At 42.6% G+C, this 14,554-nt stretch overlaps 1 protein-coding gene across 2 annotated transcripts; it reads right to left on the reverse strand.

Annotated features, from left to right (window-relative positions):
- Positions 1 to 7,197: 7,197 nt before the first annotated feature.
- On the reverse strand, positions 7,198 to 11,411 carry si:ch211-284k5.2 (sperm axonemal maintenance protein CFAP97D1). 2 transcript variants are annotated; one of them, XM_067493939.1, is made up of 5 exons: positions 11,202 to 11,411; positions 10,792 to 10,872; positions 10,502 to 10,620; positions 8,546 to 8,879; positions 7,198 to 8,166 (listed from the first exon to the last, which is right to left on the reverse strand). In XM_067493939.1, the coding sequence occupies exons 1-5, from the start codon at positions 11,385 to 11,387 to the stop codon at positions 8,080 to 8,082; spliced, it is 807 nt and encodes a 268-aa protein (XP_067350040.1). In that variant the 5' UTR covers positions 11,388 to 11,411; the 3' UTR covers positions 7,198 to 8,079. The 2 variants fall into 2 exon arrangements, with proteins under 2 accessions (XP_067350040.1, XP_067350041.1); XM_067493940.1 differs by having other exon boundaries at positions 8,546 to 8,729; positions 11,202 to 11,403.
- Positions 11,412 to 14,554: the final 3,143 nt, after the last annotated feature.

Below are 14,554 nucleotides of genomic sequence, written 5' to 3' on the forward strand. Positions count from 1 at the left end.
GTTGTTCACATTTTTATTCCACATTTGGAGCAGTGACATTGGCTTCACAGCAATAGAACTGTTTATTTCCCACAGAGGAAGCAGGATTTGTACCGTGTGGAATTTGAGTTTGTTCTGTGAAGTGCAACTTGCACATAAGGAAAAAGAACTCGAGGCATCAGAACTCACTTCTTCATCAGTCATTGACAGAGTTCTTGACAGGAAGCCATGTTTTCAATTATTCCAATAAAATAAATAATAATGTAAATAATTCATAAAGGCATTGAAATGAACACATGACATCATTATCTAACTCGAACACATTTCCAGCAAACTGCACAAGTGTCGTAGCCACTTTAAGAGGCTGCAATGTGCTGAAGAACACACTTCACTCTCACTGAAAAGAGGAACTAAAGCAAACACGTCTCCTGAAACTGGTCCAAAGCAGCAGACCAGCAGCAGGGGGAGATGCACACTAACAGGAGTAGAGCTTTTAGGCTCAGTGGCCTTTTCCAGCTCCAGAACTTTCCTCTGGAAGTGGTTTGTTTTGCACATTGCTCATTTATTGTCCTCCACATCAGGCTTTTACCCTTTTCTTTTTTCTTTTACTGCATCTTTGTTTGCTGGTCCCCACATAAATATGACATTTTGTCTCATCCCACAGCGTCCTTTGGTGTATAATATTGACGTCACATCAACGACTTTCTATCCACATTTAAGTTCAGGGAACACAACTTCAGGGCAATGTTACATTAAGAAACGAGGGTTAGGCACAACATCCTCAGCGTCATGTTTAGTCAGAAGAAAAATGAAACTAAAACAAAACGCTGCAAACATTGTGACACAATCATCAATAAAGTGCACAATGTCTCACACTATAGTCTTTTCCTTCATTGGAAAAGTCCTGTGTCTTCTTATGCCATCCGCCCTCTATGAGACTATGTCTCTTCTTATTTTTAATGTCATAGATTTAGTCAATTACTGAAGCACCAGGGTTTCTAATTAACTACACTGACAGCTCTGTAAGTCAATCACCAACGCAAAGGGGAACTTTGAACGTCAGCATGTAACAGCAGTTCTTTTTGACATCTCGGGAATGAGAAAGGGCTGTTGTGTCTTGGGTCATTGATTTTGAACTGGTGAACAAGATGTTATGAAGCAAATCCGGATAATTACTGCTTGAACGTGACTTTATCTTCCGTATTCACTCTGATGTCACCAACATCCCAAACAGTTAAACTCAGTCTGAAATTCTTTTGAAAATCCCATCTCATTAACTACTGTTGCTGGTGTTAGTTTTGCTCACCTTAACCGAAACCCAACCTTGCTCTTACCCCAACCGCCCAGGAACAGCACTACATTAGCCCACAGTTAACTTTATGGATCACACCTGTCCTCTGTCTGTTAGTGGGTTCTTTGACCAATCGGTAGAACTTCTGAATCAGTTCAGCAGCTTGATTGTTTTGCTTCATTAGTAGAAGTAGCTCAAGATTTAAACAGGTGTCTAATCTAACATCCATGGGTTGAAACAGGTTGAAACAGGTTGAAACATACAGAGCAGATCAAGAAGTCATAATGTGCTTTGTACTGACAGGATTGGATTTTCTCCATAAACCTGTATTTAGTGCAGCTGATTCACTCCAGTTTGCACTGGAGCCACAAATCCGCAGACACTGTCACTGTCACTATCACTTCACTGTGATAGTGAAGAACATTTAAAAATACGCAGATTCTCGAGCAGTTTCTGCAGCGTCTTTTCTAACTGGACATATGAACATTTAGTCCTGTTCAAGGGTTCTGTCTCTTTTTTGCTTCGTTCTGCTGAATGTCCATTGGTAAGACAGCGTCAAAGAGTTAAATGAGAATATTTAATCATGTCCAGATGTGGCTTTAAATTAACTCACCGAAACCCAAACCCGAGTAACACGAGCAAATATCAAATCTGGACCATTTAATGAGAAGTTGTGAGGCCCACAGAGCCCACAGTGTAATTGTGTTAACACATTTATGCTCCCACACAGACACACACACACACACACACACACACACACACAGTGACTGGATGGCAGAAGGCTGCTGTCATTCTGTTGGGAACAACAAGTGGAAACTCAGAGTCAAAGCAGCCGAGTTAAAGTGAAACAGCCGGTAAAAAAGCCTTTCAACAGGCTAAGGGTCAGTTAGTGAAGGCCAACACATGTACTGTACCTTCAGACACACTGAAGGACACACTGAGGTCAGGGATGGATCGATGACTATATTTAAATGCACTTTAGAAACCTGATTACCGTAAATTCACGTATACATGCAGCAGCAGAGTGACCTGATTTCTCCTCCACCTCAAACTCATTTTAGACGCCTGGTTCACAGATTTTAACTGGGACAGAAAACACATCACACATGTCTCAGCAGAGTGACAGCACAGGAGGAGGAGAGTGAACACACAGCTTTCACACATCTTTCACTCAGCTGCTTGGTCCTGTCCGCAGCCTCTGGTTACACACATGCACTGTTGGAGAAAGACGATTAGAAACCTGGTTACTCGTATAAATGGCAGAGAAATTTACAGTTTCCAACAGAAATCTACCTGGGAAATAATTTCCATTTAGTCATTTGTCAGAGGATTTTTATCCAAAGCGGCTTTCAGGTGAGGTACAAGGCAGCAAGAAAAAGGAGAAAACATCAGCGCAAAGTCTAGTTAGAAGAAGAGTTGATGTTTCATGAGATAAAGGAAGTTTTTCCTTTTTTTAATAGATATAAGTAGATTTGAGTGTGGAAGAGTTTTGTTTTCAGCAGTTTGTGTAATATTGTGAATGAGTTTGCTGAGCGTTCAGTTTGCTTGGTGTCTTCTGTGTGGTGCTGGGACCACCAGAGGCACTGGCAGAGCACATTGGACAGGAGGGATTGTAGACCTGGATGAGGGAGTTGAGGTAAGAAGGAGCTGTTGACGTGATCCCCCAGTAGGCAAGAGCTTTGGACCTGATGCGAGCAGCTACAGGAAGCCAGTGTAGAGATCTGAAGAGTGGTGTGACATGGGTCCTTTTTGGCTGATTAAAAATGCTGCGTGCTGCTGCATTTTGCATCATCTGCAAGGGTTTGACTGCAGATGCCAGTGACCCCATCAAGAGATAGATACGACCAGCACATGTACAATAAGTTGGGTTGTATATTCTGTGAGGTAGGGTCTGATCTTCCTGATGTTGTAGAGGGCAAATCTGCATGTCCTACAGACTGAGGAGATGTGGTCCTTAAAGCTCAGAAGAGCTAAGAGATAAGTCATGTGAGCAGATGATAGAACCCAGGGATGTAGTATGGACAGAAAAAAAGAAGAGGACCAAGAACTGAACCCTGTGGCACACCTGTAGAGAGTTCAGTTGGTGTCTATTGGCCTTGGTCTTTCTTACAGGACAGGTCTACTGCACTGAGACTGTCTACTGTTTCTACTTCTTATTTCTTGATCCGAGTCCCCTCACCCATCACACTGGGCCCTGAATAATTCATTCTTGCAGAGCCACATTGACAGATGGGAGTTTCTCTCAGTCACCTTCCTGTTGCTCTGGTTCACCTGGACACACAGGGCTTTTGTTCTCTTGTACATTTTGAACAATTGATTATCTAGATCATGTCTTTTGCGCTGGTTTCTGATTTTTACCCTCACATACTCAGACAATAGTGCTGATTGTAAGATTAAGTAGCTTAGTGCAGTTTAATTGAAGTTTGCTTCAGTGTATATTTCTATATACACTATATGGTAAAAATGTGAATGATCATAATCCTGTTCCTTTCTACGGTCATTTAGTGTCAGTCAGTGATACTTTAATTGACTTGATTGACTTGATTGAAAGGGTTTCAGTTTGAAGCCAACTGTGTTTGTCTGGATAACAAATGCATAAAGAAGAGGAAAATTAATCAAATCGAGTTTATTTTAGGTCCAGTTTCAAAAATCTACTGAAATCTACTACTGAACCCTATAGTTTGGTCACAGGATTCAAACAGGGCAAAACAAAGACTAAAATGAGCTTTAAGGACCAGTGAGACAGGACCTGTTCCATGACAAGTGAATGACTAAAAAAGTGACACCAAAACATCACAGCTGAGAGCATAAACTGCTCTGAGATCATCTGAACCACAGAGCAAAAACCAGAGTGCAGACTAAGAAAACTGCTGTAATGACCGTCTGAGCAGAGCTGTTTAATTTCCTGCTTCCAGCTTAAAGAAAAGACAACACACTCTGTTCTCAGGCACTGGATCTGTGTAAGCTGTGAGGCTTGTTGAAGTTTGATGGGTTGGCATTTTATAGACATGTTACATATACATTTGCGTACTTGATTTAAAGCAGTGGGCAGCCACGCCGAATGTCACGCCTTGTTGGAGGACACGTTTGGTGAATGGGCAGGGATTTAAACATGGGGACTTCTGTATTCCACTGATCCACTGATCCAAAGTTTGGGCTCCTCCTGACAATTCACATATTTTGACAACAGCAACAATTCCTACAAATTTTTACTGTCCCGACAGGGTCAAGGACTTTTAAGCTGCTGCAGCTTTAGTGCGTTAGGAAGATATTAGATAAAATAAATAATAAAGAAAATTTAAAATATCACATAAAAGAGTTTTAAAATATATGTTATATGGATAAAATTGTCATTTTTACCCACCAAGCTAAACTAAATAAACCAAACTGGCAAGGTTAAGACATGTTTCTAGATTAGATTCAAATGTTTGAAAAATCTATCTTTATTTAGTGATATGAAGACAATTATTCGAGTAAACTGGGGAGTTGTTCTCTGTCCAATTGGTTTCAAGACTCTGTCCTTAGTTTTCATGTTCTGTACAGATTGTAAAGGCCTCTGAAACAAATTTGTGATTTTAGGGTTGAAACATTTTTCAGTCTCTACAATCTTCTCTCTCCTGGACTTGTGCAATTTATCTCATCCTTTGTCAGATGCTCTCAGGCTCCATCAAATTGGATGAGAAGTGTCTCAACTGTCATTTTCAGGTCCTTCCAAAGACCTGTGGGCTTAAACTTTGGTCTTTGGTTGGACCAATTCCAGTCAGTGACATGTCCTGAAGACACTCCAGTGTTGTCTTGGCTGTTCTAGTCCTGGTGTTAAAATTGTTAAAATTGACCTGTTGCCCCAGTCTCGTACACTCTGGAGCAGAACTACAGCCCTTTTATCCAAAGCAGTTTAAAACATTTCTTCTTATTCACACACACACAAACACACACACACACACATGGCAGCAGCTACCATACAGAGTGTTCTGACCTACTGGAAGCAGCTGGAGGTTCAGATGAGAGAGTGGAGCCACTGAACTGTGGTTTGAGGCCGAGGCCTGATTGATGGAGTGTTACTGAGATGTTCTGCCCTCTCTGCAGAGAACATCTGAAGTTAGAGACACTGTTGTCTTCTACCTGATCAATGTCCATCTCTACATCACAGTTATCAAGGCCACTGTGGTCCTGTGAGCACTCAAAGCTTTAGAAGTGGTTTTCTACTCTTGTTGTGATCCGTGCATCACCATTAACTCTTAGTGTGAAGCTTTACAGAGAGCTCCCTGCTCTTCATCAATCAACCAAATCCATTTATGTAGATAGCAACTTTTGGACAGATTATTGCAAACTTCAAGTCAAAACAGTGAAAAACAAGATAGGTAGTTGGCAACAAGGCACTCAAACGAGGAGGTGGGAGGTAGAGCGGTTGTCCACCAATCCCACAGTTCGATCCCGGCTCCCGGTGAGCGTTGGCCAGCTGCAAAGCAGCTCCCCCATTGGTGTGTGAGTGTGTGTGTGATTGTGAGTGCGAATGGGTGAATAAGAATGTGTGAAAGTGCTGTGAGTGCCAATAGGTAGAAAACCTCTATATAAGTGCAGAACATTTACCATTAAAGTAGGAGACTATTCTGTCTTGTCTTTTGTCCTGACATATGGACTGAGTTGTGGGTCACAACAGATCTGTGCCTTTCACAGCAAACATGCCTTTTATTGGACTTTTGTTAATCACATAAAGACCTGAAATCAACACACAGGATTGCAGCAAACCTTCTATCGTCTGTGATATTTGCTGGTATGAGAAGCTCCTCGCTGACTTCTCTGATAATCACTTGGATGCATGTGTTTGTTATTTGGTTTTTCCTTTGTACAGATTTAGTTTGGTGTTGTTCGGATGAAGCTGCTGGAGCGGCTCTGCTCTGTCTGACTGCAATGAAGTCAAATGTTGTAAAACAGGGTGGGACAACCGCTGTCCACTCACAAATACATGCAGCAAATGCATATTTACATGGGCTCTTCTATGTCATAGTTTTTTTAAAAAGTCCCCAAATAATTAGGGTGAATTTAGTGTTTGGTGCCGGGAGGAGCTGCTCTGGGTTGCAGACGCTGGTTAACTGTTCCCACATGGTCCTGGCCTGAGGAGGCTTCTCATCGAGCTCAGTTTGAAGACAGACTGCTGGAATTAAAGTTTCCACTGCAAAGTCACTCAGTTGTCAGTTTATTAGGTACAGCCAGCTCAAACCGATCCTGTCCTACAGTGAATCCTCCACCGTCAAGGTGAAAATGTTCCGATTCCAAGTGTTTAAGAGAATTTTTCATGTCCAAGCTAAATCAGCTCTGTTAGGAAACAGTCCAAAGATTTTGTGCAGGTCTGGTTCACAGCTACGGGAAACTGCTTTAAAGGAGATTCAATCTGTTATTAGATCCAAGGCTTCACTTACTTTTTCCCCCAGCACTGTTTAATGTTCAGTAAAGACATGAAAGGTCATAATGTGTGTGTGCAGCTTAAGCACATCTTGTTTGTGACTTAGATAAAGATCAGATCAGATTTTATGACCAAGTTATCCAGAAATCACCTTACTTCAAAGACTTCCATGTCTTTGTCTATAGCCACTGTAACTGTGACTGATTTAAAGCCTTCAGGTGCAGTTGATTTTCATTTGTGTGTTTGTGTGTGTGTGTGTGTGTGTGTGTGTGTGTGATTTGCAGGACATTTTCATGGCCTCTGTGTTTAATGAAATTCTGGTAATAGAAAAGAAATGTTGTGTGGGATGAGTTTCACACTTTCGTCTCCCACTTAGTCCCATCCCATCAGAGAAGAGACGCCACACATGTGTCCACTGCCACCCAGTGGAGAAGACTGCACATACTTAAACTAACCTTTATTATATTCCAGGGCATGGATGGATCTGATGAAGTTGACAGTTTGACCCCAACACAACCAGGAAGTGATCTTTATTCAATCTTTATTCAGAGTCATGTGACAAACATCAGAGCTCATTGTTATTAGACTCACATCAACATAAACAACAGGAACAAACCACAAATCATCCACAATCATCCTAAAATCCAAACAAAGACTTGTTTTATTACATAAACATCTGCTGTAATATGTTTGTCACTCACCAGAAAACAAAATAAACCTCATGAATGAATACACAGACTTTTTGCCACATTTTGTCATGATAGCTTCGCCTTAATTGCAGTATATGTATATGTTGCAGGAGAACTGCAGCCCCTGCTAACGAGGGAGGGTTCTGGACATCGTGTCCTATGTCTTTATGTCTCATCATGTTGTTCACTGTGAATGTGCTTCTTTATTGTCAGTGCATCGTCACCTTCAGAGAAACTCGTGCTCATCAGATTAGAGCCAGTGTTGCTGACTTGTGTTGCACCAGTGGTGGAAAGTAAATGTTGAGGTGTGTTTAACTTGTCTGGACTGTCTATTTTAGCCCTGAGGATTTGTCTTTGATTTCTAAATTCAGTGGCTGTGTGAGGCCCCTGGATTCCTGCATTGATGCTGTTTTTGTTGTGTTTGACACACTGAAAACTACAAATCAAATCAGGCCTGGACTTGTTGGACTTCTGTGTCATCCTTCACATCATGTGGGACACGAGTTTCTCTCTCATTTCGTCCAATAAACTAAAATAAATCCCCCCCAAAAAAACATCTTAAGTGACATGAACATTGCCCCATCAGCAACAGCAAGGATCCTTTCAGACAGATGTGTGTTTTCAGAAAACTGTTTGGGAGTGTCCTTGATTACAGCAGTGAAGTGAGGACGGCTCGGGACTCAGGTCCAGAGGCTTGGAACTTGGAGGCTGGAGGCTCAGGACCTGTTGGTGCTGGTGTTGCTGCAGCTTGTTGACCGCTCGCCGTCCTCCGCAGCTGCAAACTTCACCTTCCTACACGACCTCTGCAGACACAAACACACACAGCACGGATCACACATGCTGAGATAACAACCACCGCAGGGTCTGCAGTCGTGAACATAGATTCACTCCATTTATCGCACACAGCCGACGAACAACAGGCTCCTCTTCTCCGTCCGGTTCTCGATCTGCGGTCCATTTTATTGGGTAGGTCTCAAATGGGGGGGGGGATCAGTTCTCAGAGAGGAAATCTTGATGGTAAAATTCATTGTGTGCATGTTCCTCATACGTCTTCACAAAGACATACAGTAAAAAACCTCTGTGATGGATGTTCAGCCATTGTGTTAATAACTTTAAGCTGCTAACACATTCAGCTGTGCATAAACCACATTATTGTCCCACATTTTCCTTATCTGGACTCACCTGTTTCTCTGCGGGGCCTCGGGGGTACCGGGAAATGTCTTCCCGCCAACGCTCTGCCCTCTCCCAGTCATCCAGCCACAGCTGGTGGCGGTACTCTGACTGACGGGATGTGATTCGATGGTAAATTGCCTGATTCTGACGGCTGATCGATAGGAGCTCCTCCCTCCTCCTGTCAGCATTCAGACTGGGAGGAAAAATCAAAAGCCACACTCTGATGGATGCATACTTTGATAGTTTGCCTCTCACCGCACACTGCCTGCCGTCTGAGACACAGCTGGGCCAGGGGTGTCGTCCCCACGTCATCCTGGAAACCTCATGACCTTGGATGTAGCAGCTGTCCACAACAACAGTCAGTAAAGAATTTCTAACATTTTCGTTTCAGTTTGTCTTTGTCTGTTTGCACACATTTTTAATTTGATGAGTTGGGCTATTTTGTGTCTGGTTTTAATTTTTGTGTGTCTATGGACACATGCATGAATGTTAATCCATGTTTACAGGGTGGAAAAAAGCTGAAAAAAAAACGTTGAGAAATATTAAGTTGTGGCAACTTCAACATGTTGCTAATGTGTCAGGTATCTTGTGATTAGCTGTGGACACTGTCCCAACTGACACATAAAGAGATGACGTCACTAAAATGATATGTACTTTTGCTGGTTTCTAAGTTGACTGTAAGCAGGCTGAACATGACGCGGAACTATTAGCCTGTGTTAATCTGCGTGTGAAGTCCTGTTGTAAGGCTGGTTGTTGGAGCAGAGTTCCAGTAGATTCCCTGAGTGACAGAAGAAAAGACCAAACCTGACCTGATTTCAGAGGCTTTACAGCTCCTGTCAACACTCCAGGTTTTACAGGCGAGTGTGAGAGCAGATGAAAAGCCGTCTGTGACTAGCACCACCTCCACACACCCACACCCAGATCAATAATTCAACGCCATAACAGAGAAGAGCCGGTCACATCAATTATTTAAAGCTCCAACAATGTTAAAGATCTCAGTGGGAGTAGGAAGTGTCCGCGTCAAGTCGAGAAAAACTCTTTTTAGAGACGTCAAGAAAGCACATGCTCAGCTTCAGGAGTGATCATTTGAAAAAAGGGTGTGGCTCCACACGAAACACATGACATGACCTACTGCATCAGAACAATACCAGGGTGACGGAGCATTAAAGAGAAAAGGAACAGCATGATGGGAATCTGGAAGAGGTCATTGTTTGTTTTCCCACCTGTCACACCTGTTTTGAATCATGCTGACTCCATGATTAGGTAATGGCAGCACAGAGTCTGCTTTCGTTTGAGTCTGGTTGTGGTAATTGTACATGTTGTGTGTCTATCTAGTCATGTTGTGTCTACGAACATTTTATTGTTTTGATTATTTTGCTCTACCTTTGGCCATTTATTGCCTCTTAGATTTTTGGTGCTTTGTCTTTTATTTTCAACCCTTGGAAACTGTCCATTTGCCAGCAATGTGGCTCCCATTTGTTTCTCAATGCATATGTGAGTGTGTGTGTGTGTGTGTATATATATATATATATATATATATATATATATATATATATATATATATATATATATATATATATATAAATACTGTAAGTATGATGCAAAAATGGTTTTGTTGCCAATGTCACTGCTGTGAACAGACCTAGTGGTTTTGTCAGCATATGCGGTGACAGCTGGCTCTGCACTGGTGGATTCACACTAGATTAAGAAAAAAAGGCTGAAAAACCAAACTATGGGAAAAAGGAGAAAAATTGTGGCATCTTTGGTGTTTCATACATGATGCAGCATTTCTCCATCAGTTCCTCATCTCCCGTCTTTCCAACAAACACAATGTCCGTTCAAACCACAACTTAAACACAGGAGACGCGTCACATTATGACACAACAAAGCATGACATGTCAGGACAACACAAACCGGCAAATGAGCTAACAGGAAGTTGCTTTGTGTCTCTGTCTGTGCTTTTACCTCCTCAGGTGATACTGGTTCTGGTGGTCAACCAGACCTTTAGAGCCAAAGATGTCGGCCACTTTGGAGGTCAACCGCCGATTGTCTCTGTCAATGGCCGACAGTCGCTCATGATGCAGCTGAACACAACAACCAGGAGTTAAACCACAGAGTGAGGACATTTGGGGAGAAGAAGAAATGACTAGCGAGCTTCAGAGCAGGCAGTCACACACTGCATGGTCGCATTTTAATCAAGCTCATTTGAAACTTTTTGATAAATCCTGGGATTTAAAAAACGGTTGTCAACTGACCTGCAGCTTTTTAAGTTTTAGCTGGATGTGGGCTGGTGTCCTCACGCCCTTGGTGTCCACTACAGGCAGGGCATCAGTCACCTGGACAGGTAAACACAGGTAAGTGAAGTCTGCGTAAACCTACCTGATACCTCAGCAGCTCCTTCGTCCTCCTGCGTCTTCAGGTCAAATGTGCTAATGAGTGGATCTAACACACCAGAGGTCACTTTGCAGTTTCAGCCATATTTTCACAGCTGCATTAGCAACAGATCTGAGGAGTCACCTGTAGCTTGTCAGCCAGGTACAGCAGCATCTCAGCATTCTTTAATTCACAACCTCATCAACCCTGTGTGTCCTATTTAGTAATTTAACAGCAAACCAGTGATACCGAACCAAAATTTCAGCAGCCACCCCTCCACATCCCCCCCTACCCTTCGGCGGTGGTTTTCGTAGTTGTTCTGGTCCCATCGCTGCTGCAGGTAGCGGTTGGTGACGGGCTTCATCGGTTGGTATGACCTGTGCATGCTGCCCCTGTGGTAATAGCTGCACACTCTCAGTGGAAACCAGCAAGAGGTGGTGTTTTGTTGTGTGTTTGCAGGCCTGGGGGTTGTCGCCATGGAGATGTACCCCGCTTTATCTCATTGTAGCCAGATAAGGTTCCTTATTTATTATTACTGAGCTGATGCTCAGCCACGATGAGGCGGCACATAACACACACATAACATATTATCCCAATACACACATTCAAAAGTGAAATTAACCTTATTCTAATGTAAAACTCTACTTTATACTATGTCCTCTCCAGTTTTACTACGGCTGTTATTGTGATTTCACATTGTTTCACATTGTAACTACCTGCGCTGATCTGCTTCATATTGTTGTGTTAGCTCACTGCTTTGTGTGTTGGCTCTGTGTCGTCTTTGGCTGCTTCAGCTCTTGTCTTAATCACCATAATTCACATATGTTGTGCATTGTGCTGTTTTATGGCGCTTTAACAGTTGGAAATTAGCCTCCTAACTAACAGTGACACATTGTCAGTGATAGTGATTAATGAGCAATGTCCCTGAAATAAAAACGCATCAATAAATAATATTGCACTTTGGAATTTGTTTTCAGATAGAAGTTTTTAAGCGTTTTATTGAATACTGTATTTAAAGTAGATACACTGGTTCACCCACACACACAGGACACTGATTGGTTGGACAGCATCTGTTTGTATAGTTGCTTGGTTCAGAATTCGTCTTTAATGTGTTTTAATTAAATTTGATGCCCACGGGGCTGTGCAGAACTGGAGTGTGTTTTTAGGTAAGTACTTGCACTTCTGTGGAATTTGTGTACCTCTGCCACCTCTGCTCTCTGGCTTTTAGCACTAACCTCATGAGACATTTGGCTTCTGTGCAACCTTTCATCATGTAAATATGATGTAAACTCAATGTTGCTGCAGAGGGAACAAGATCTTTGTTATTGCGACGTCACCCTTTGAAACATTTCCTCTTTCATTTGTGTCACAGCAGGTCACAGCAGGCCTCTCCAGGAGCAGCAGCCATGTCACGGCCTCTCCTCTGAAATCAGTGAGCTGTGTGGGAGATTCAACGTGACCGCAGCTGAACTTTAAATGTCTGAGGAGGGAACGTGTGTCGAGGGATCTCTCTGCAGCCCAGAGAGGGAAATGATGGCACATAAGCTCACACATAAACAACGGTGTGCCCTTATGAAGCTGTCAGCTCGAGTTAAAGTGAGGGAGAAACTGTATGGGGGAGCCGGGGCCTCACGCTCTGAACAGGACTGGGTTTCTTGGCAGGTGGAGCTGCCATGAAACCAAACTCTCAGTCGCCTGCTTCACGGTTCGTTAGCTGTAGGCTCGGCAAAGCTTCCTTACTTTGATCTCAAATCAAAGGCAAGATAATGGCTCTGGTAGCACAGACAGGTCTGTGGTGCTGCATGTTATTTTAGATGGGGTGGGAGGTAAGAGATGCCACCTTTTGGCCAGTCGATCAAAGAATGAAGTGGGCAGATATGAAAACATGGGCCCTCTGGGACAAGTTTACTGAGCACTTCATGTTCATTTTTAGTAAATTTGTGTCTTTTTGGGACCTTTTTGTTGTTCTTGTGCATGTTTGTGGTCATTTTGTGTCTTTGAATTGAGCTCTTTTTAACAAGAACTAAAATCAGTAACTTCAGAGGCTCTGGTCCACCTGCCCTCTGACCTGTCAGGCCCCTGGATCTGTGTAGGCCTGTTCAAAAATCCATCCACAGCCCTGACACCAGGTTACCTCAAATGATCTGTATGTAAAGTCCTTCACTTCCACTGGTTTAGTTGTAATGCTGACAATTTCTGAATGGAATCTAAATTGTAATGCAGGCCTGAGTGGATTTAAGCAGGTTATAAATGACTAGAATATAAAATCCACTCACTACTCTTCAGTTTCTCCTCTGAATACAGATTGTGTGTGTGTGTGTTTGTGTGTGTGTCTGTGTGTGTCTGTGTGTGTGTGAAGGATTAATTGAACATGAGTGGGTGTGTGTTCTCTGCTCTTGCTGTGATGAAACGCCGTAGGGAATCCATTTATTCTGAAGTCTCTGCAGTTGAGGAGAGACAGAGAGAAGATCTGTGTTGCCTCAGTGACTGGAGTGGAAAATGAAGACAGTTATTTACATCTTGTCTTTTGCAGCAGAAGGTGTAGATATCAGAGTAACGAACCACAGAGTGCTTACATGTCTCACACAAAAGCTCCTGTGTTCTTAAAGTGGCTTCACTTGTTCTGGCTAACATGCGGATTTCAGCCTAAAATCATCCAGAGAAATATGTTCTTAGAAAGCAGTTTGAGGACTGATTTGTTTTTAATCCTGAGTGACATTATCTGGTGTTAGTGCTGAAAGCAATGTTCAGCAATGTTTGATTGTCTCAGTGTTAATGATGTGACTGCAGTTAAATGAGATATGTGTGACAGGAAGGCTCTCAGCAACCACTACAGTAAATATATAGACACAGTTCTCATTTTATGCACATTTCTGCATTTGACTCGTTTGTACTTTTATTACTGTTCAGACCATATGTGGCGTTGCTGCATCTCTGCACACGTTCTTCATGACAGGTCCTGTATGCAGGACTTAATAAAGGATGTAAAATAAAGTGTTGTGAAGCTTGACAAATAACAAACTTTAATCTTTTAGCTTTACTAAACCTTTGACAATCAAATGGTGCTTGAAAGTTTGTGAACACTTCAGAGGTCTCTATCTACAACCAACCAAATGATATACATTTATTTATTATTTATGGCATTTATTATTAGTTATTTATTGTATAAAATGATCCAGGGGCGGCTGTAGCTCAGTTGGTGAGGCAGTTTTCTACGGACCACAGGGTTAGTGGTTCGATCCCCAATCCCAGCTATATGTCAAAGTGTCTCTGGGCGAGACACTGAACCCCCCCACCCTTTCCCAGGACACTTGATTCAAATAAAAATGTAAATGATACTGTGTGGCTCCATCTGTGCAGGATGTTGATGAAAAGTGGAATCAAATGAAAATCACACACACACTAAGGATGTGATCATTTTAACATGACATCACTAACTCTATTATAGGCCTGGTGGCTCAATGGGTAGAGCATCGGGTTGGGATGCAGAAGGTTGCAGCATCCGGTGTAAAAACACAGGCCAAATTAACGTGCAGAAGTCATTCTGCTGTGGCGACCCCTGAAAGGGACAACCTGAAAGCCTCTGAGCAACACTACCTCTGTCAGGGTACCACTTACCTCCATCCTACACACACTCTGTCAAGG

This window comes from Channa argus, chromosome 23 (assembly GCF_033026475.1).
Source record: "Channa argus isolate prfri chromosome 23, Channa argus male v1.0, whole genome shotgun sequence".
NCBI classification, from domain to species: Eukaryota; Metazoa; Chordata; class Actinopteri; order Anabantiformes; family Channidae; genus Channa; species Channa argus.